This window comes from Capricornis sumatraensis, chromosome 14 (assembly GCF_032405125.1).
Source record: "Capricornis sumatraensis isolate serow.1 chromosome 14, serow.2, whole genome shotgun sequence".
Taxonomy (NCBI): domain Eukaryota; kingdom Metazoa; phylum Chordata; class Mammalia; order Artiodactyla; family Bovidae; genus Capricornis; species Capricornis sumatraensis.
The window spans coordinates 72,989,448-73,013,867 of NC_091082.1; the positions used below are offsets into that span (position 1 = coordinate 72,989,448).

At 35.1% G+C, this 24,420-nt stretch overlaps 1 protein-coding gene across 2 annotated transcripts in view; it reads right to left on the reverse strand.

The window, feature by feature from the left end:
• The window catches only part of EDEM3 (ER degradation enhancing alpha-mannosidase like protein 3), a 68,710-nt gene that overhangs the window by 13,441 nt on the left and 30,849 nt on the right, over positions 1-24,420 (reverse strand). For both annotated transcript variants that reach the window (XM_068985654.1, XM_068985653.1), the window contains exons 8-18: positions 22,254-22,359; positions 16,692-16,789; positions 15,236-15,361; positions 14,951-15,034; positions 13,916-13,999; positions 13,252-13,376; positions 8,636-8,801; positions 8,232-8,386; positions 7,199-7,352; positions 4,887-5,078; positions 3,415-3,580 (exon numbers count right to left, since the gene is read on the reverse strand). In XM_068985654.1, coding sequence (XP_068841755.1) covers positions 3,415-3,580; positions 4,887-5,078; positions 7,199-7,352; positions 8,232-8,386; positions 8,636-8,801; positions 13,252-13,376; positions 13,916-13,999; positions 14,951-15,034; positions 15,236-15,361; positions 16,692-16,789; positions 22,254-22,359 — 1,456 coding nt within the window. The remainder of the gene's footprint in view (positions 1-3,414; positions 3,581-4,886; positions 5,079-7,198; positions 7,353-8,231; positions 8,387-8,635; positions 8,802-13,251; positions 13,377-13,915; positions 14,000-14,950; positions 15,035-15,235; positions 15,362-16,691; positions 16,790-22,253; positions 22,360-24,420) is intronic.

Consider the following 24,420-nt stretch of genomic DNA (forward strand, 5'->3'; position numbering starts at 1 on the left):
ATCACTATGAACAAAGCTAGTGGAGGTGATGGAATTCTAGTTGAACTATTTCAAATCCTGAAAGATGATGCTGTGAAAGTGCTGCATTCAATATGACAGCAAATTTGGAAAACTCAGCAGTGGCCACAGGACTGGAAAAGGTCAGTTTTCATTCCAATCCCAAAGAAAGGCAATGCCAAAGAATGCTCAAACTACTGCACAATTGCACTCATCTCACATGCTAGTAAAGTAATGCTCAAAATTCTCCAAGCCAGGCTTCAGCAATACGTGAACTGTGAATGTTTAGAAGTTCAAGCTGGATTTAGAAAAGGCAGAGGAACCAGAGATCAAATTGCCAACATCCGCTGGATCATGGAAAAAGCAAGAGAGTTCCAGAAAACCATCTATTTCTGCTTTATTGACTACGCCAAAGTCTTTAACTGTGTGGATCACAATAAACTGTGGAAAATTCTGAAAGAGATGGGAATACCAGACCACCTAACCTGCCTCTTGAGAAACCTGTATGCAGGTCAGGAAGCAACAGTTAGAACTGGACATGGAACAACAGACTGGTACCAAATAGGAAAAGGAGTATGTCAAGCCTGTATATTGTCACCCTGCTTATTTAACTTCTATGCAGAGTACATCATAAGAAACACTGGGCTGGAGGAAGCATGAGCTGGAATCAAGATTGCCGGGAGAAATCTCAATAACCTCAGATATGCAGATGACACCACCCTTACGGCAGAAAGTGAAGAAGAACTAAAGAGCCTCTTGATGAAGGTGAAAGAGGAGAGTGAAAAAGTTGGCTTGAAGCTCAACATTCAAAAAACAAAGATCATGGCATCTGGTCCCATTACTTCATGGCAAATAGATAGGGAAACAGTGGAAACAGTGTCAAACTTTATTTTTTGGGGGCTCCAAAATCACTGCAGATGGTGACTGAAGCCATGAAATTAAAAAACACTTACTCTTTGGAAGGAAGTTATGATCAACCTAGATAGCATATTAAAAAGCAGAAACATTACTTTGCCAACAAAGGTCCGTCTAGTCAAGGCTATGATTTTTCCAGTGGTCATGTATGGATGTGAGAGTTGGACTGTGGAGAAAGCTGAGCACCAAAGAATTGATGCTTTTGAACTGCGGTGTTGGAGAAGATTCTTGAGAGTCCCTTGGACTGCAAGGATATCCAACCAGTCCATCCTAAAGGAAATCAGTCCTGGGTGTTCATTGGAATGACTGATGTTGAAGCTGAAACTCCAATATTTTGGCCACCTGATGTGAAGAGCTGACTCATTGGAAAAGACCCTGATGTTGGGAAAGATTGAAGGCAGGAGGAGAAGGGGACGAAGAGGATGAGATGGTTGGATGGCATCACCGACTCAATGGACATGAGTTTGGGTAAACTCTGGGAGTTGGTGAAGGACAGGGAGGCCTGGTATGCTGTGGTTCATGGGCTTGCAAACAGTTGGACATGGCTGAGCGACTGAAGTGAACTGAAAACCACGGTAGATGGTGACTGCAGCCAAGAAATTAAAAGACACTTGCTCCTTGGAAGGAAAGCTATGACAAATCTAGACAGCACATTAAAAAGCAGAGACGTTACTTTGCTGATAAAGGTCCATATAGTCAAAGCTATGGTTTTTCCAGTAGTCACGTATGGGACTTGGTTTTTTCAGTAGTCATGTGAGAGTTGGACCATAAAGAAAGCTGAGCGCCGAAGAACTGATGCTTTTGAACTGTGGTGCTGGAGAAGACTCTTGAGAGTTCCTTGGACAGCAAGGTGATCAAAGAAGTCAATCCTAAAGGAAATTAGTCCTGAACATTCATACGAAGGACTGATGCTGAAGCTGAAACTCCAATACTTTGGCCACCAGATGCAAAGAACTGACTCATTGGAAAAGAGACTGATGCTGAGAAAGATCGAAGGTAGGAGAAGGAGACAACTGAAGATGAGATGGTTGGATGGCATCACCGACTGGATGGACATGACTTTGAGCAAGCTCTGGGAGATGGTTAAGGACAGGGAAGCCTGGCGTGCTGCAGTCCATGGGACTGCAAAGCATCAGACATATTGAGCGACTGAACTGAACTGAAAACCATTAGAAACTAAACAAAATGCTTCACCAGAAGCAAAAAAACCTTCAGGGAAAGGAGTTACAACATAAGGAAGTTTCCACTTAGACATTAATTTTTTTTTAAATTAAGGACCACTTATTTTAATTATTTACTTACAGATCTCAAGATAGCATTCTATAACTAATAGCTACTAATGAAAGCATTTGATTTGACAAAGCTTGCAGAGTACAGAATACCACAAAAATTAGACTTTACCAAAAAATGGGGAAAATCTAAAATACTCCACATATGTTACCAACTTTATTTTTTCATATTTTTTAAAACTCAGTAAGATGTCTAAAATAATAGTGGCAGCAAGCTATTAAATTCTTTAATAAAAGTAATCTCGGAGTGGAAAATAACCAAGGATTAAGAGGTGATTTAAGTCAGCAAACTCTTTTTGTAACTGGTCAGATAGAGAGTATTTTAGGCTTTGTTACTGTTACCACCACTCAATTCCAGCACTGTTCTTGAAAGCAGTTACTGAAGATAAGTAAACAAACTGATGAGCTGTGTTCTAATAAAACTTCTACATACAAAAAAAGCAGTGAGCCAAACTTGGCTTGCAGGCTATAGTTCGCTAACCACTAATTTAAGTTATTAGGCAGAACTTTTCCTAATGTTAACATTTAACTATGCAATTCATGCATTCATTACACCAACACTGTAGTGCCCATATAGGATAAGCAAAAGGAATAGTAAAAACTTTTTCAATGAAATAAATCCTTCTATTTTATTTTTACCCATGTCAGTAATTTTAGGAAATGTTATTTCCATTATCTTCAAACCTCACAACCACCTAAAAGATGTTTATTACCATTTTCACTGGAGCTAAAAAAAAATTATAATGAATAAACAGGTAAACAATCTAAAGGTTACAGCATGATTTTGTGGAAGAGCCAGGAGCTGCACCCCCATGTGTCTGACTCCAAAGCTTGCATCTGTGTGGAGGAATGGATATTTTCAGTGACTTTCCACTTAAGGTGGCAGGTGTAATTCTTGCCCCTAGGGGTTTTGGAACTCATGGGCACATTTCTGATCCATGGTATCAGGTGTTTTTACCATCACTCCTGCTGCACCTTCACATCTGACTCAAGTACATTTATTGGCATTACTATACAGAAACCCAGATTTACGTGTTTAAACAAGGTATGAGACATATACAAATTATTAAGAGAGTCATTGGATTACCTATCCAATATGCTGGCTAGTGAAGTAAAAACAATATGACAAACTCTGATAAAATTTTGGAAAATGAAAGAAAACCCTAAAAATGATGTTTTAGTTATTAATACAATGACACGGAGGATTACTTACCAATAACAATGCCACCAATGGCGCCAGCATTCTGTATGTTGCGTGCCTTTTCTGCAAACATGCACTGCCCTCTTTGTATCAAAGCAATTTTCCCCATCACTGCTTCAGGGTTAGTAAGTTCTGAACAGCCATTGTATGGTTTACTGCTTGCAACAAATCCTCTTGTCTGTCAGAAATAAAAAGTTACTTGAATAACTTTTATCTTCTCAAATCACTACCATGCCATTAAAATTCAAAATCTAGAGCTTTAGGGAGATCTCATTTCTTTTCTAACAATAACACATCCAATATACATTTAGCATAAATTTTTGCTTTCAACATTTTGCATATCATAGTCCCAAACCATTTCTACTGTACTTTGCAGTTTATAAAAGCATTTTTACATAAATCACTAAACCTGATCTTTATAATGACTCTGAGTTAAATACAGATAACATATACATTTTACACATGGGGAACTGAGATTCAGCTTTCATAATTTGCTCAAGATCATGATGTTAGAAAGTGGTAAAGTTGGAGCCTGCTGGCAGACTCACTACATACCCAAACCCATAATTCAACAGCTGGGAACCATTTTTAAACCATCACTGGTAACCAGAAAAATGTTCGAAAGAGGGGGAAAAAATGGATTTAGTGTACATAAATGTGCAAGCAATTCTTCCTAGAAAAATTAAATCCACCAGAGAACTGATTTTAAAGATGTGACTGTAAATATGTTTTAAGACCCTTCTTGCTCTTAGAATGTAAACTTCATGAGGGCATAAACCTTCACTGGTTTTTATAAACATGACATATAGCAAAAATCTAAAATAGTGCCTAGAATAAGAGTTGTTGAACAAGTCAATCTACTATAAACCTACATAGCTTTAAAGTATATACTAGAAAAAGTTTAAATTAGCAGTAATAGAGTTCAAAGACCATTGGTTTTAGATGATCAGGATATTTGGGTTCTGGTCTAGTAGCTAGCTAGCTTTGCTACCAGTCAGTTAGATAGTTGAACTGTGAGCTTTGTTTCCTATATTAAACTAAACCTATAGGATAAACTAGCTTAGTGGTCTTCCAAGTTTGCTTAGTGGAACTTCAGCATCTGATACTCTTCACAGCCACTTGTCCAGAGCACTTTCGCTTTAGCTGTTCTCTACATTAAGCCTCTGAGTTAGATTTTTGTTCAAAGAAAGGTTCCAGTAGTTTAAAAGCTTGAAAACCATTTTTAGATAAGCTAAAGGCTTTGAATTAAGAGAACAGTATCTGAACAACATTTTAAGTAAAATTCTATAACCATATTGCAAACATAAACTATGACTCAATATTTTCAAGATATGCTTTTAAATTTAATCTCCTTTCATCTAGGAGATTAAATATTTAGGCGTTTTAATTAAGTAAAAAATACTAAATTAGAAAAGAGATTAAGAAATTAACAACACTTAAGTACTATCCAAGTTCAACCTCAACAATATTATAAGTGCACACACCTCTTTATGTTTAGACAGGTCTGGCCCAAACTGTGCTGGACCAGCAGTTAATACTACCCGGCCAAAAAACGGGTGGGAAACAATTTGTACAGCTCGTGGAGGGAGCTGCTGTTCTTTTTGTTGCTGACTTGACAATTCAATCATCTCCTGCATAAACCTCAACCCATCTTCCGCGTCAATCGAACTAGCAGCCTAGGAAAGAAACAAGATTAATTTTATCCTTTCTAGAAACTTTCAACTTTTTTATTTCTTAAATACTTCTGCAAATTTACTACAAAATTTCTCCTTTCAGTTTTGGTCTCTACCAAATATTTATGGCCTTATTTCTTCTCAAAAATATTGCTTCTGGAAATATTTTCTGAATGTAACATCTGAAATTTTTATTAATGTCTCTTTCACTGTTTTATAAACCACTTTTGATACAAATTGAGAACTGGACTTCCGACCAAATGCTCACTTTGCTTGTTTTCTCCCCTGGTTACCCCTTTAAGAAATAAACCTCATACCTGACCTATACTCCCCTTCTTTGAAATTATGAACCAACAACCAGATTATATTCAAGGAATAAGTATCAGTCACCTATTACATCCTAGAACTTGACTAGGCACTGGGGACACAGTCTTTTACTTTAAGAAGTCTGTATCTAGAGAAGAGATGTAAAATTAGCTACAATAAAATTTCTCAAGAGGGAAAGTAGACTAGGAACATAGACAAGGGAATGAATGACTGATTTTGCCAGTGTGTATCTGGGAAATATTTGGAATGACTCTAATTGCATCTTAATAGAAGAAAAGTTGAAGAGTGCCTGACTATAGTAGGAAAAAGATGAACTCCTAACACTTTACAGAAAAAGTCAATGGAACTTGATAGGCGATAGAAGATAGAGGAGAACAGAGAGGAGCTGGCAGACAGAAATTAAAGCCTATCCTGAGATTTCTAGTTTTGGTGACTTAGAGAATAATGGCAGGGCTGACTAAGATGGAGAACAAAAAGGCAGAGACAGACAGACTGTAGTGGAAACAGGGAGAGAGAATTAATTCAGGTTTGGACAAACTGAAATCTGAGATGCAAAAATGTATGACAGGTAGATTAAAACTGGGTTTAAGAAGTAAAGTTCATAATCAGGATTACATACAGATGATCCACTGGAGAAAGAAGTAGCAACCCACTCCAACATTCTTGCCTGAGAAATCCCATGGACAGAGGAGCCTGGAGGGCTATAGTCCATGGGGTCGCAAAGAGTTGGACACGACTGAGCATACACGCATACACATGTATCTAAGAAATCACATGTACAAAGATGATGACGATACCACTGAAGAAGAGTACAGAAAGAAAAAGATGTGGTCCAGATTCTTTGACAGTGCCTATACTGAGTGACTGTGCCAAGAAAGAAGAGTTGCAAAGGAATCTACAAAATACTGAACAGAGTATTTAGAAAGATGTTGGGATGCCCTGGAAGACAAGAAAGGGCTATGTTCTAAAAAGAGAACAGTCAATAGTTACATGAAAGTTCAATCATATGAGGATGAAGGGGCCACTAGCTGGCAACTAGGTCACTGGTGACCTAAGTGAAAGCAGTGTCATTAAGAGATGTCATTCCCTCAGCTGGGGTGAGTGAAACATTAAGGAAGCAGACAGAAGATTCTTCAAGGAAGGATAGATGTGGCAAGAATAGAGATGAGACAGAAACCCGAGGGGAAGATGAGGTGGTGAGAAGGCTGAATTAGAGATTAAGGGATATCTGAACATGATTCTACTTCATTGAAATTATTTCTCAAATTGTACTTTTCTCAGAATTAAGGTAGGAATAAGGTGGATAAATTAAAGATCTCAGGTTATGAAAACTTAAATAAAAAATCAATAAAAATTTCCCAGAGACACGTGTTATGTTGCCTAGGCATAGATAAATAAATGTGTATTTTGATTAATGAATGAAATATTTAATACTCCTTAGAAACTAAAACAGTGTAAAATAGAGATATAAATATTAAAACTAATTATTAGCTTTTAAGCCTATGTCTAAATAGTGGAAAGACAAGAGACTGAGAAACAGAAAACTTAGATCTGAGTCAGTGTCTGACCTTATCAACACAGGCAAACCAGCAACCTATTTGTGATTTAGCTGATTTATACTATAAATCAGGTTGAATTAGATGGCTTTCCAAGATACTTCCAAGTACTAAACTTCTGATCCTCTTACTTTAAACCATACATTTACGTTTTTAAAAAGTCAAATGTCATTATGTCATTAAAGCTAGTGAGACCAAACAGGATAGAGACCACAGCTAATTAGTGCAGCAATGTCTTACTTGGATTGCATGTTGAACCAACTGGACTCTCCCATCTTTGAGGTGAATCAAACTCACCCCCATCTTCTTCAAGATTTCTAAATGCTCAGGGTTAGTGGCCATGAAATCTCTGGCTCTCAGAGGGGGTTTAGCTCCACTCCTCAAACTCTCCTCTCTGCTAAAAGTAATTATAGACAAGGCTTAAAAAACTACAAATCAGAATTTGGAAAAAACATAAGACAAAATAAAAATAATGTTAGATATTTGTAGAATTGCTAGTTTTAAACTACTGAAAAATGGAATAAATAGAAAGTTATTTACCTACATACAACTTAGGTTTTTAATAATTGTTATAGCTTTCAAATATATTTTACAGTTATCAAAAGCTTGTATATTATCTGTAAGGCAGTATTAACAGCATTATAACAATCTGAAGGTACATAACAGCTTGGCTTGGGGATTTATTACTATTTATTTCCCCCTCAAAAAAAAAAACCAGACACTTCCCTCAATATTTGAAAAGCAAAACAATGCTTTCATCACTGAATAACATTCACTTAAATTTTCTTTTAATTTTCTAGTAATAGCTTTTCTAATTAACTATTTTGAAGAAAACAAACTCATTAAGGTAAAAATTTTAATTCAGCAATGAAGAATAAGTATCTCATCAAAAAATCAAAACACTACATTTTTCTTATACAGAAACTACAGATAAAAGGAAAAATATTTTCTATATAAGAAAGATGTGGAAATATTCGATGAAACTATCATGTGTAAAAATGTGCTGTGGAAGTTACAAACTATTATATGCTGTCAAAATTACTTGGTTCATTAACCAAAAGATATACAGAAATTTCCATAATAATAGACATTATTGCTGAATAAACTTTGCTATCTATTCACCAATAATTTTAATTTTAATCCATTAACGTACATACCTCACCTACTCAATATTTTGGTTCTAAATGAATGTATTCCTGGCTACTCCTCACATTCTCTGTCATTTACCAAGAATTAATTTTGGTACTAACAAATATAAAATAAGACATCTTACACTCTGATGATGCCTCTAGGACAGCTCTTGTCCACCACATTTTTCAAGGGTTCACGGATGCTCTGAGCATATAGTGGATCGTTAGGGAAGAGGATCTGAGTGTTTGGACAAGTCCAGTCAAAGTTACTGTCATCCAGTTCTGTATATTCTGAAGTCTAAAAAGAGAAAAGAATGTTATATAAGTACAAATAATTATTTTACTTAATATTATGTTTGTGCAAAAGAAACGTTAAGTGGAATGTAAGTATACACAGGACGCAACATAAGAAAACATCAAAGGTACTTCTTAAACCACACTATATTTATTGAATGGTAGTCATGGATTAGTCTTCACTTAGAAAAACAAAACAAACAGATACGAGTAAAAAAGAGAATGAGATATTTAATTCAAAAACATAACCTACTGTGTTCTTCTTAGAGACTCTTTGATTTGTAGTAGAGAGCCAAAGAGGTAACAGATGAGCTTCTGTTGTAAAAATGTAATCTTCTATGTCAAAAATAATGTCTTCTTTATCCGCGAATAACAGGTAAAGATATTTAAACATTTCCGCCAAGAAGAAGGAATCCATTCTAAAATAAAAGATTATAGACAAATCTAAGTATGTAAAAATATCCAATTGCCAGCTATCTGAAAGCCATAGAATCAAGGTCAATAAGCCTGTCTACACCAGCATAGACATCCAAAGAACTACAGAATGTAACTATTCCCCAGTGGTAACAATCTTGACTCCAAGCATATTCCAAGGAAGTAAAAAAAACCAGAGGGGCTGCCTACCACACAAGTACACTAAATCTTGTCAATAATGCAGACCAGATTTGCCTACGGGCCTTCTGAGAAAAGAGTTTGGCATTTCTTTGGCATTTCTTCTATAGAGAACCAACATCAGGGAGGTAATGCTGATGAGCTTTACTACTGAGAACCTTGTAAGAATCTTCAATTAATATTAACTGAACTGGATCAAGTAATACAATTTTGATGTAGCTCATTACACAGCCATTTAAGTGATAAACAAGAAGGCTTTAAAAGTAATCATTTATGAAAAGTTACATGAAAAAAGTACAACACAAAATCATATGGACTATGATCATAACTTTGTACTAAATACTTCTCAAGAAGGGAATATGAAGAAATAAAGGAAATTAAAAACATGTGACTTTACAAATGATTTAATGTTATAATGTTTTAATAAACATTTTAAAGAAAAGCTTTAATAAAAAGTGGTAGAAAAAGAGCACAGTTAGATGGAGTTACAGTAACAAGGAATTTAAGTAAATGTGCTACATTCCAAAGCATCTGAGCTTTTAGCAGTTACTAGACAGGCTGCACAGTTTCATAAATCTGGGCAAGCACAATTCCTGGCATACAGTAGGCACTCAATAAATGTTTTCATATGCAAGTTTAAACAGCATTACTAAAGCATGAAATGGAGAAGAAGCTGGACATGGTGGTAAGGATCTAGGGATTTCAGAATAGAAAAGACCTTTCAATGGCTAGCTATGACACCAAGGGGATACTATATAAGGACCATGAGCTCCAGTTTATTCTGAAAGGACATAATACATGCTTAATAGTGGTGTAAAGACCAAATGAGATTCTATAATGTCAACTATCTAGCATAGCACTTGGCATGCATATGAGCTCCAAGATAGAACTATCATAATTTTCCCATATATAAATGATGTTTTATTTTAGAACAACTCATCTATAATGTTTCAAAACTTTTTTGAACATTTTGGATGTTAATCATTATAGAATAGATAGAATACTTCCCTGTCAACCAGCAATACACTCATGGTAATTTAACTTTTTCTGGAGGGCTGATAGTTACTATCATGAGCAAATGCTAGTTTGAGAACTGTAAACTAATGTGCAAGATGTTGATTAAAAAAATTTTTTTTTAATTGGTGGGAAATTACAATTTTGTGTTGGTTTCTGCCATAAAACAATGTGAATCAGTCATAATTATATACATACCCTCCCCACCCCCCATCTCATCCCTCTAGGTCATCACAGAGCACAGGGCTAGGCTCCCTGTGTCATTTAGCAACTTCCCACTATCTATTTTACCCATGATAGTGTATATGTGGCAAGATATTGATTTTTGGCAAATTCCACAGATGATTGTGAAACAGATGATTTGTAAATGCTCAGAAAAGAATAGACATGGTAAGATCACTGCAGTATGAGTAGGGTAAAGCTAGTGAGTTTGAGTATTCTATCACATAATCTATTTTGTACTTAAAAACCATAACTATATACATAAATGCAAACACACAGCCATTAAAATTATCTGGAAGACTGTTTATAAAACGGCCAACAGTGATAATCTTAGGGTGGCAAGGAGGAAAGTATTGCAGGAAAATTTTCATATTCTTTTTTGCCATTTAAATCCTTTAAAGATCATTATTAGAATGATACAGGTATTTCTATTTTGAAAACTGGGAGGGAGGGCAGGGAGGAGAGACATAGGTGAGCCAGACGATAAGGTAGATCTGCAGGGGAATAAGCAACCAAATGCAGAGTCTTAGATGGAAATTTTTACAGCATACTTACCTAAACCCCAAATCACTAAAAACAGTTGTTTAGCTAATACATTTTTAGATGACTGAGATGATATTTAAGCCTTCCTTTGGTCTGCTGCTAAGTTGCTTCAGTCGTGTCCGAGTCTGTGCGACCCCATAGACGGAAGCCCACCAGATTCCCCCTGTCCCTGGGATTCTCCAGGCAAGAACACTGGAGTGGGTTGCCATTTCCTTCTCCAATGCATGAAAGTGAAAAGTGAAAGGGAAGTCGCTCAGTCGTGTCTGACTCTTCGCGACCCCGTGGACTGCAGCCTACCAGGCTCCTCCATCCATGGAATTTTCCAGGCAAGAGTACCGGAGTGGGGTGCCATTGCCTTCTCCGTTCCTTTTGGTCTAGATACACACAAAAAAACCCCAACAAAATGAAATTTTGCTGGGATAAGTATTAAGTCCCAAGTTTACAATTAAAAAAGAAAAAATCAGCTTCTTAAGAGCAGAATAGAGAACACCCATTTGTTAATTCTGGATGTGACATTTTAAGAGACACTCTACAATACAATCAGAATGGGACAAAGGCAACAATAAGAGATCCAGAAATGTCATATAAGGAATATTCAGCAGGAGGAAAAAAAGATGCTAAATTTTGAAAAAATGGAACTCTGTAGACATAGTAAATCACGTCTTCCTCTGTAACTCCTCCACCTGCTACTTTTCTTTCTACTTTAGCACACATCGGGCTTCCTGCAGCTCCGCAGTAAAGAATCTGCCTGCAACACAGGAGACTTGCAGGAGGTGTGGGTTCCCTGGGCCAGGAAGATCCCCTGGAGGAGGAAATGGCAACCCACTTCAGTATTGTTGCCTGCAAAACCCCATGGAGAGGAGCCTGGTAGGCTACATAGGTTCACATAGAGTTGGACACAACTGAGACTTGTGATTCTTTTATACCCACCTTCCTTACTTATTACAAGTCACAGGAGGGCAGGGACTAGTTCTAATTGGTCTTTTCATCCTCTTACCTAAGAGCAGCATCTGGTATACAGTAGACAGTTAATTACTGTTCTTACAATGAGTTGCCAGCATAGCATATAGTCAAAAGCCTATCTGCCTTGATTAGAATTAATCTAACTAATTCTGAGACCTCGGACAAGTTCCCTAATCTTTCTGTGCCTTGGTTTCTTCATCGATAAAATGATGATAACAGAAATTATACTTCAGAGGGCTGTTGTAAGGATCAAAGGAATTAAACATAGAAAGTGTTTAATTAGAAGAGTGCTTGGCATGTAGGAAGCAGCCAATAAATGTTACAGATAAATACACAAGCCATCTGCTTTCATTTCTTGCTGTTTTCTGTATGCCTGCTTCCAGAAACCTATCCATTTCTTACCAGCTGTGGTCAAGGAAGGAGATCTCAAGTCAAATCAACTATTACCTGAATACTCTGAGAGAAGGACTGAGGGACAACTCTGTGATTAGATGAGTGTTGTGTTTCCCCTGTTCCTAGTTCCTCTGCTGGGAACTCCTTTTACCACTTTCCTTTTTCTAGTCCTGATCCTTCAGGACACGAGATGCTCTAGAAACCTTTAAGTGACTATCACATTCCACTCTGCATTTCACATCCCTTTAATATGCTCCACAGCATGAACACAATACTTTAAAGCCTGTTTATCTGCCTACCCCAATGATTCAAAGATAGAAAGGACATGTTTGTTTATCTGTAATCTTCAAAAACTAGTATAACTCTGGCACATAAGACATTTTAGTAAATATCTGTGGGATGAACATTTGCTAACCAAATGAACAAATTTTAATGTTCATTTAGACATGTGTTGCTATGTTCTGAACAGTTAAAACAACCAAATCGAATGATCCTGGAATAATTGGAATTTTAGTGACTTTCACATTAACCAGAGCATGCTTTTTGTATTTTGAATGCTCCATGTCATCTACATCTATCCAGCATCCAACAAAATATAACCTGCCAACAATCCTCCACAGCCCTCCAAATCAACAACAGAGTAAGAATATACACAGTAACCACCACAATGCTTTTGACTGAACAGGGATCATCATTCAAATCATTCATCATCACCTTGATGATTTCTAACATTTTACATAATAGAAAAAACTATTAACAAAGAAGAAAACTCCAACTTTCCTAATACTCCAAAGACCAAGGTTCTGATGTTTAACAATCATTTATTCATCTATTTAAAAATCATTTGAGCACTTACTATATGCCAGTCACTATGGCAAAAATACAACTTTCAAACAATTTAAAATAAGCCTATTTAAGAGAGTTTTAAAAAAAAGTAAGCACAATGAACTAAGATTTACATCTTACAAGGGTATTTGAAGATTTATATTTTCAAATACCCTTGTAAAAAGCATTAAGCTTATCTGAAGGCTACCTAAGAATCATATTTTTGTTGTTAGTTGTTACCCTGTTTCGTTGTGTCAGAGTTACCCTGAAGAAAGGGGAGGTTAGGAATTGTTTTACCTGTCCTCATGACTTCCAGTACGAACATCCTTCATGGCAGCAAATCCGCAAGGCACTCTAGCATATTTATTTAAATTTTCAATAAGTGTTTTCCCTACTTCAAGGTAGTAAGGATCTCCTGTAGCCTATTAAAAAGGAGAATATATGTATATATATACACAGCTTATATAGTACCATATAACCATTCATTTATCAAATATTTATTGAGCACCTGCAGGGTGCCAGGCACTGTATCAGGCACTGGAACACATGTTACGTGGAACCTGGTTCCGAAAATAAGCCATGAATCTGCTTTATGAATTTCTTAAACACACAACTGGAAAGCAGCACAACTGTATATCTTAGGCTTTAAATGAAATTTCTAATGCCCAGAAGGGCTGCCTGACTGAAAGAAGGCAAGAGACACGCTTTAGAAAGCAGCTCTAGAATATAAAATTTCTCTTTAATGCAATGTTTAACAAATGTTTTGAAAAGGCATCAAGCTTAAAAGTCAATTCTTGCATCTTTCAATATTCTATGAACTAGATGAATAAGAACCATGATCTATCCAACCATTATAACATTAAATAAGAACTTTGAAAACCCAATACTATTATTATAAGATAGTGAGTTATCCAACAGAGAATAAGGGCTAAATGGCAAAAAGAGAGTTAAATTAGCTTACTTTATACAAGAAGTAGGTGCTTTCTGCAAATTCTGGCCTTAACGGATGTTGAGCCCAATGTACCCTGAAATCTGTTGTAAATGCCTAGACAAAACAACATACAAATATTCATAAAAGTGTGATTTAAAAAAATAGTTCTAGAATATATTGCAATATGTAAATTAGATCACAGACAAGTAAAAATAGTTAAAATATTGATAACAATCTATGAAATGAAAATTTTCATTGCTTAAAATCACAATTCATTTTTGTGAGGCTGTTATTTTTACCAATTAAATAGGATTGCTTTTTTAAATGATCACTTTGGCTATTAGGAAGCTTAGGAAAAACTATGACTCAGTAATGCTACTACACAGGTCCTGATGGCCTACATAATTGTGTTTTCTTTTATTTTCCTTATCACCACTTTTTCCTCTAAAGTCCCTCACCCTCCTATTTCTATTTTAGCATAGGCACTCTTTCTTTTTTTTAAATAAGAATCTCAAATCCTCTGTGGCTTGAAACAAACACTTCAGGAAGCCTTCAGTATTGGTGAGATGCTTAGGTATCTCAAAGAGGGTATGGTCATATACAAATTTGGAAAATTTTTATGGTACATTTCTGGAAAGCCAAAAAGGCATGCTATTAAAATCCTGCAGTATCAAGCTAGCAAGAATATTTATTATTAACATATAAAAACCAGGGAGAACAATTCTTCAACAGCATGAAGAGCCTGAAAAGTACAAAAGTCTCCCTAGCTGGCAGGTATGTGTCAAAGCCAGAATGAGACAATATGCAACGGTATGGATTAGAAAAGGCTGAGAAATACCAATCTGGAATATTTTTTAATATTAAATCAATAAACTGTCAGCATTATCCTAAAGTGGACTTCTCTTCATACATAAGGAAAAGGAAAAACATATACTATATAAACCCAAAATAAATAAACTATTTAACCAGGAAAAATAAAAAAGAACCAATCTTGAAAATGACATTTTCTACCTTTAAATTATCAATCTATAGACTGAAGTAGAATTCCAAAGATGATCTGCTTACCTCTGGTAGAAAATTGTGTTTTTTAATCACTTGATATAACATTTCATGAGTTTCAATAGCAGGTCTAATATCTCCCTTTAAGACCTAAAAACCAACAATAACAACAAAATAACCTAGTAAAGCATGAGTTGATGTTATCTGCAATCATTATATACACAGAAAAAATCCAGGTTAACACAAATTTGAGTGACTCTGTTTTGATAATTCAGTTTGGAGATCACAAATACACTTAATCATTCTACTTCAGTATTAAGAGAATTAAGAGTTTTGTTTGTTTTTTTTTACCTGCAAACCTGGAAAAAAGGCAAGCAAAGCATCCATCCAAGTCCGAGCATTCAGCATTGGCTTGTGGATATGCACATCAAGTAGCAGAGGTGGCTGGCTTATATACCTCATGATGGCATCATAGTGCTAAAAAAGGTCACAATATGTGTTCATGAAAGTCGATGAGAAAAGATGTACTGTTCTAAATACAGCATAGCATTAAACAGCACTGTGAAGAAATGAAACCTGAATTGATATATGAATAAATTTACCAAGGAATTGTTACCTAAACTAATGCATCTCATCGGTGCTGCCACTCTTACGGTCCACTACCTCTGTCTTTTACGGTCTTAAAAATTCTTCTCCCCTTCTTTCATCTTCTCCTAGAATTTCTCAGCCTTGACAACAACAGGTTGAGCTGTCAGAGTCAATGAATGATAACAAACCAACAAAAATAATAATATCTGTCCTCATGCAACTCAAGAAACTCTTGTTATAATCTAAAAATGATATATGTAATAGTGTTTCTAAAAGTATTCAACTGATGACTTATCAGGACTTTTACTAGGTTCTCCCCCTAACTCATCTATTATTTGTTAACTATTATTGAGTACCAACTAGATCTTAAAGCACAGTTCTATCATTTCATTTGTATTAGTTCATTAATCTTCCCAATAAACAGTACTGGGAAAAAAAATAAATAATTCTCATTCTGTGGATAAGGAATAGAGGAAAATATCTAAGTTACTTGCCCAAAATCACAAAACCAGTGGTACAACCAGGATTTAAACCGAGATAGGACAGCTCCCATACTATATTGTACTATGCCACAGTAACGTGAGTAAACTCATGAGAGGGAAAAGAAATGGTAAATTATTTTGAAAAGAATGTGGTGACACAGTTGATGTTTACTCTAATTAATTTCAGTTTGATTTAATTATAGACAAAGGCAATTCAATTAGGTTCAATAATCTCCTCCTTCACCCCTAAGAATATGCCTGTGAGTCTGATCCAGACTTAAAGACTTACAGACTTGCTTTTGAAATAAATACTCACTGGTTTGTTCAAGTCTCCAAAGCCCTGATACTTGGCATGGTCAAGGACCAAGTCAAACTTCCTAACTATTCCAAAAAGAATTAGAATACAAAGGAGAAAGCTAACTAGTAACTAGCTTCAATAAATTCTCTTCCTCGTATAACAGATCAGGTAAACCTCGTATCTATGTATTTTATTACTTACTGGAAAATCTTGAAAACTTCTGATGATAGGTGAAAATACAAACTACTTTGCAAACTAGTTTTTGAAATGTATGTAGCTTTTTACCCTGTCCCTGTCCAACATTAGAGACTACTGACCAAAAAACTACTATATATTTAAAAATAATTTTTCAAAGTATCACTCAAATGACTGAATTTCTATCAAAATCTCACAAATTATAAAATGGCTCTAAAATTCATACATAATTGGAACAACTTACTGTATTAAATCTTTCCAGAAAGCTGTCATCTCCAAGCAAGACATAGGCTTTCAACAGGTACTCATAATATGAATCAATCCCTGCTCCAACTCCACTATCTATGGAAAATACATATAAATGTGATTTTTTATTAAACAAGTCTTTAAAATTCTTTACAGAGTATAAGGTACTAACACACTAAGAATGAAAAATTAGTCTAAATATGAAACTGTCAAAAGTAAAAATTATACATTTATAGAAACATTAACCCTACTATATGCCTAATAGGTTCCTTTACTGATAACAGTTTATATGTTTTAAAAAAATTCTTGCTTTGTAAAACTGGCTACAGAAGAAGTCTTATTTAAAAGCCAGAGATACTAGTTTTTAAGAATATTTTTAAAGCTGATTTTCTAATGAGGAACTTCAAAGAGGAAGCACTAGAGGGTATTATAATGCAATTTAACTGGATCCTTTATCAGTTAGCCATCAATCTTTAGTTATAACAGATATGAAAACAACACTGCCGCTGTTTGGAGGTGACACTTACATTGCTGAAGCTAGATAATGGCTGGCTTTTTCCTGCAAGATCATCACAGAAGACCAAAGAAAGAAAATAACAAGAAGAAAACTGTACGAACTTGGTGGGTTATGGAGAGGGGAGGGACTTAGTGCTGGAGCAGAAGGCACCCAGACATAGCTATAGAAGGATCAAACAGCAGAAAACCTGCTGGAATTTTGCTCTGGTTTCTCTCTTATCACTGCCTTAAGATAGCACGTTTCCTCCCAACCCTGCTACAACTCAGACATAGGCTCTAGGTAGCCTCAGGAATAAAATCAGGGCAGCACAGAAGTCCTATGTAAGGAACTGAAATAAAAAAGAGATGGGAAGTAATTTTAGATACTCTCTTCCCAACCTTTTCTCCTTCAAACTCTTAAGGGTAGTGAATGACAATCTAAGCTATAATTACAATTATAATCTTAGAAATCCCTATAACCAGGGCATACTCCAGGCTAATCAAATCATTATTTCTAGGAGTCCAGGCACTGGTATTTTTTAAAACTTCTTAGATTCCATCCCTATGATAACTAGGGCTGATAGGAATTGGAATCTTTCCCACAAAGTAGGTGACAAGTCAACATGAACTTACAGAACAAAAACATTTAAGATGCATGACTTTTAAAAAATAAGAAAGTACTGGAGTAAGAGTTTATCAGAGGTACAAATATTAAAACAGGCAAACCAAGATTTAAAATTAGTCTAATAAACACATTAAAGAGACAGGAAAAAGATTAGCAATACAAAACAAGAAACTTTTAACTGAGAAGAAATTATAGAATAAAAACATAAGAAAATTCCATAATGGATAGGATACACAGCATCTAGGATATAGCTGAGGAGCAAATCAGCAAACCCAGAAGACTACATGTAATAACAAGAATTGCAAAAACAGATGAAAATGAAAGAGATAAAATATCTTTTAAAAAATCAAATTTCAGCAATGAAAAACACAGATTTTAAATTGAAAGGGCCCACAGAATACCCAAAGGAGAAAGAAAGAAAATTCTACACCTAAAATTATTGTTACATTTCCAGAAACTTCTCTGCCTTTGCTACTGTTAATTTTCTGGAGAAAAGGCAGATCACAAATAAGAACATAAAAATCAGAATAACAGGTTTTTTAAAAAAATTCAAGAAGACAATGGCTTCGCTTTGACAAGGGAACCCACCTGCCAATGCAGGAGGCACGCATTTGATCCCTAGGTTGAGAAAATCCGCTGGAGAAGGAAATGGCAACCCACTCCAGTATTCTTGCCTGGGAAATCCTAAGCCTAAGGACAGAGGAGCCTGGTAGGCTACAGTCCAGGGGGTTGTAAAAGAGTTGGACACGACTTAGCGACTAAACAACAAGAAGACAACAGAGTTGTATTTTCAAAGATTTGAAAAGAAAGAACTTGAACAGAAGATTATTTACAGTCAAACTTTCTCAAATATGAAAGCATAATAAAATTACTGTTGGCCATCTAAGGCCTCAGAAGCTATTAACAGCTACTGAAGATCAGTAGCTGATCTGGGATAAATATTTATACAAGAAGAAAGGCAAAACTAAGAGATATTGCAAGAAATATACAAAGTACAAGTGACAAAATACCTTGTTAGAGCTGAATACTTCTAATGAAAGAGGGAGGAGGGGCAGCACTAAGACCAAAAGAAAAAAGAGAAAACATTCACAACCACAAAGAACTAAATATCTATATAATACTAAGAGTGGATGAGGGCTGGAACCGAGGGAGACAAAAGAATGGCAGAGCAGGCTGAAGTTCCTGTCTCACTAGGAGGTAAATACAGGTTTCAATTAAAAACAAAAGGGTTAGAAGGAACCAGAAAAGGTGAGACACACTGAAATAATAATTAACATAGTATAAATAAATCCAAATATATTAAAAATGCCAATAAACATAAATGAACTAAATTCACCAATTAAAAGACAAAGACTGACAAAAGGATTTTTTAAAATCTATAAATTTTACAGGAGTAACACTTATAGCATGAGCATCTGCAAAGATTGAAAGTAAAAGAGCAGAAAAAGACCTATTAAGGAAATATCAAGGAAAATAAAGCTGACATAGCTGTATTACTAACAGACTAAAAAGACTTTAACAGAGTATTATTAGAGATGATCACTACATAATGATGAAAGGTTCAACTATGAAGAGAGAGCAATTTTAAATTAATGCAGCCAACAAAATATATAAAGCAAAAAATACAACTACAGGGAGATACTAATAGGTGCACTGTGTCAGAAATTTTATCAACCTTCCTTAATATGTCAAGCAAACAAAATTAGCAAGGAACTGCACAACATTATTCACTCAGAAAATTGACATATATAGAAATCTATATCCAACAATTAGAAAATACACATTTTTTTCTTAAGCACAAGTGAAAGCTGACCATGTTCTAGGCCAAAAGAAAACCTTAATAAATTTCAAAGGATAGATACCACACAGATCATAAGTATCATATAAGTATCAATATTAATTTTTTAAAAGAACAAGTAACTGAGTAGAAAATAGACAAAAATGTAAGAATATCCACATTTTTTAAAAAAGGAAACACACAGCCAATAAATATGAGGCTGTGTTCAACATCATCAGTGTTCAAAGAAATATAAATCGAGTCACCATGGGAAATCATCTATACACTCATTTGATTGGCAAATCTTTGAGTGTGACAATACAAAGTGCTGGAGAGGATGCTGATCCACAGGATCTCATCTATGTTGCTGGTGAAAGTATAAAGCGGTGTAAAGTGGAAACAACTTTTGCAGACAATCTGACATATCTCCTATCACTGAACTTTAACTTAGTCTATGATCTAAAAATTCTACCTAGATATACAGACAACAGAAACTTACACATATACAACAGAAGAAACACAAAAATACTCACAGCACTAGGGTTCACAAGAGTAAAATCCTAGAAGCAACCTAAATGCCTACAAATCCATGGTTTATTCACACAGTAAAGTATTATGCAGTAGTCAAAACAGAATGAACTATATCATGCAACAATGTGCAAGAATTTTAGTAATATAATTTTAGGTGAAAAGTCTCAAAAGGTCTCATATGACATGATACCCTTTTATGAGTTAAAAATAAAACAAAAATATGTACATCAAGGAATACATGTGGATACATAAAAATGTATAAAAGGAAAGCAAGAGATTGAGCGATACAAGATCAGAATGATGGGTATTTCAGTTAGAGGCAGACATATGGGATTATAAAGGTATGAGATTACAAAGGTATGGAGAGTTGAGGACCATAAGCAGAAGTAGTATATTGTCAAGTTAGCTATTTTTATAACGGATGGCCGGTCTATCTGTGAGTACTTAATATATTATTAAAAATGAACTAAATACAATGAGCCATGCATGGACCAATGATGAGAGTGAATTAAGAAAAGAAACTGCAAAATTCTGAAGCCAAGATTAAGATCAGTTTCAGGAAAGGACCATTTAGATAACACTTTGAAAATTTTCAGACAGTATTGAATAGAGGCAATAATTATAATATGTTCAAATTAATATTTATATTTCATTTATTTAAATATAGGCAATTAATTTTTATTTTATACATAAGTTTTTAGAAACAGAGAAATGTATAAATAAGATAAACAAATCTCATTAGTAACAGTCCAGTGTATTTCCATTTATGTCTGTATTATAGAGTTGTCTTATAAAGATCATATTTTTATGATTCTACATCCTGTTTATTCATAAAACATTGTTATATGTTTTATCTCCTGATCCAATTCAATTTAATAACTTACTACTCCAACACTGATGTTAAATAATTCTCAATACTGATGCTACTCTTTACTGATGATCACTCAGACTGTTTCCAAGTTTTCCACCACTACAAATAATTTTATGTGATAAACATCTTTGGGAACAAATGATTTTCTACCTTTCATACTGTTTCCTCAGGCAGATTCCCAAAAGTGAAATTTTTAATTAAAGGAATTAAAATCACATTAGTGAGCATTTGCTTCATGGTAAGCATAGCATATGCCAGGCACTGTTCTAAGTGCTTATGCTTGTGTGTGTGTGTGTGCGTGCACTCAGTTGCATCCGACTCTTTGTGACCCTATGGCCTGTAGCCCAGCAGGCTCCTCCATCCATGGGATTTCCCAGGCAAGAATACCAAAGTGAAGTGAGTCGTGTCCGGCTCTTTGCGACCCCGTGGACTGTAACCTACCAGGCTTCTCCGTCCATGGGATTCTCCAGGCAAGAATACTGGAGTGGGAAATACCATTTCCTTCTCAAGGGGATCTTCCTGAACCAGGGATCGAACCCGGGTCTCCCACAATGGAGGCAGACGCTTTAACCTCTGAGCCTATTCCTACTCCAGGGGATCTTCCCGAGATTAACTCATTTAATCGTAATAACTCTAACTGACCACTGTACTGCAGAAACACAACACTGTAAATCAACTATACAATAAAAATTTTGCTCCAATAAAAATTATTAAAAAAACACAAAAAAAAAAATCAACACAACAAAATCATAATAACTCTATGAAGTAAGTACTATTATTCTCATTCTCACAGATACAGAGGCACATAAAGGTTAAATATTTTGCCCAAGATCACATGACTTGAATTCCAAAATTATGGCTCCAGGGTCTATGCTCTTAGTTACCATGCTATACACAATTTCTGGTGGTAGGGAAAAAAAAAAGATTGACGATAGTATTATTAAACATAGATTTCCACTTAATTACACTCTGATGTGAGATGGTTAAGGTAGTCTGTTCCTCTGGTTCTCAAAGAAATTAGTTCTATTGTTTCTTCTATAATGCTATAAGGTATGAAATAGGATATTAAGCTATCTGAAATAAGTGTGCTATTATTTGGCACCAAGGAAGAAAATTTGGCTACATTTCTTAAAATTCCAGCAATCTTGTGAGAAATTATGCTTTATACTGTCATAAAGACTATTTTAACAAATAAAAATCCTTTATTTCCCAACCATTTTTAGAATGTGAAGGCTTAATTTGAAAAGTCCAACTTACATACCTTTTCGTACCCAGTCTCCAGTATGAATATTTATAGTCACACCCACTAAATTACTACTTCTCTGTCTTTTCTCCCAGAGAAAATCAAGAGCTTTTCTTGCATATTCCTGTAATAAAAAAAGAAAAGCATACTTGAAGAATTGCATATCTGCCAAACAAAAATCAAAGGCCCACAGTATACTTTTAGGATTAAGTAAATTCCAAAGATGATCACTTATACATTAAATTTCTTTACAAGTCAAAAATACTGGCTCTTTCAGCTAACTGAGTCTAGTTAGAAAGAATGACTCTAAAAATGCTATTTAGTGCCAATGATCTCACTTTGAGACCATCCTTGTTCATCTACTCTTGTAGTATAGGTCCACATTTACACACAAGAATTATTGAAATAAAAACAGCTGGCATATATTAAGATAATTTCTATCTTTTAATACAAAGTGAAAATCTCCTTAAATACTCTTATTCACAAAACTGAAAAAGAATTTCAAAATTAGCATGCCATCTCTGAAACAGAACAGGCATTTCAAATCCTACATTTTAAACAGCAGGCAACTTCATTAGTGAAGAGTAAGTAAAGTAACTGGCATTCATTTAACAGTACCAAAATTACAACCTTATAATAACATTTTTCTCTTCTTTTTTCATTTATTATTATCCCTTGGACACTAAATTATTTCTGATTAAATTCTTGGCTTTGGATGAAAAGATGTTAAAGAAACAAAAGCAAAGAACATGCATAAAAGAATTAAGTTAAAATTAATTTCAGAGCATGAATGTACTCAGCATTGCAGAAGTACTTCTATAAAAGAAATCATTAAACCAATTTGTCACTCTGCAGATTTAAGAACAGGGTATAAAATAGTTTTCATTCTTGACTCAATCTATTTATGCTGAATTTTTAAAACAAAGCAGATTGCAACTTTACTTAATCATGTAATTTCAGAGCTGAAAAAATTTCATCAGGATTACATTTCCCTATTACTATTTTATAGCTAAAGAAACAGGACCAGTGAAATCAACAATTTAGTGAAAGTTTAAAACTAGACTACAGGACAGCTATTAACGATATGAGAATTCAGATCTCTTCATATACATCAGACCAAAGGTCAACAGACTTTTTCTGACAGGGGCCAGACAGGCATTATGGGTTAGACAGTCATTGTCACAATTACTCAGCTCAGTCACTGTAGCACAAATACAGCCATAGACAGAAATCAATAGATGAGCTGGCTCTGTTACAATAAAACTTTGTTTCGAAAACCAGGCAGTGGCTTGATTTGGCCTCAGACTGTAGTTTACCAGACATGTATTAGTTTGAGTCTCTGTCAACTGCATGAGGTTGCTTCTTCCATAATAAATCACATTCAAGAAGTTAAAGAAAAAGCATGGTTTTAAAATATAAAATAACCCAGTGGAAAGAGGCTGGGCTTTGAATTCAGAAAGTAATGGATTCTAATTCTGGTTCCACTCCTTCACCCACTAGTCAAGCATCTTTGAGCCTCACTTTCCTCAAGTGTAAATACATCTCAGAGTTTATAGGTCAAATTAAATTAGAAAGGATGTAAAGAATGACATTTTTTTTAATGAAGGAAAAATATTACCCAGCAAGTTAAACAATAAAAATTAAACAAAATAAGATTAACCTGTTCTTAAGATACTTTGAACATACATCCACACAAAGACCATTAAACTTGTTTTACGTTTGGTGGTTTAGTCGCTAAGTTGTGTCCGACTCTTGTGACCCCTTGGACGGTAGCCTGCCAGGCTCCTCTGTCCATGGGATTTTCCAGGCAAAAGTAATGGAGTGGATTGCCATTTCCTTCTCCAAGAGATCTTCTCGACCCACGAATCGAACCCAGGTCTCCTGCACTGCCGACAAATTCTTTACCAACTGAGCTATGAGGGATGCCCCGGTTTATGTATACTCAGACCCAATGTCTCTAAATGCCAGTATTATACAGTTCCTATTTCTGCTTATTCTATGTGCACCATTTGCTGAATCTGAAATAATTCTAAGTCATATGTTTGAACACAGGCTGTTACTATTGCAGTCCAATGACATGGTTAAACAATTAGCTAAAATAAAAAAGTGTGAGACATAGCTAGTTCACAACAAACTATTTGGAGGCTATTAAGTCTTTGGATAATGAATGATATTTCCACTGAAG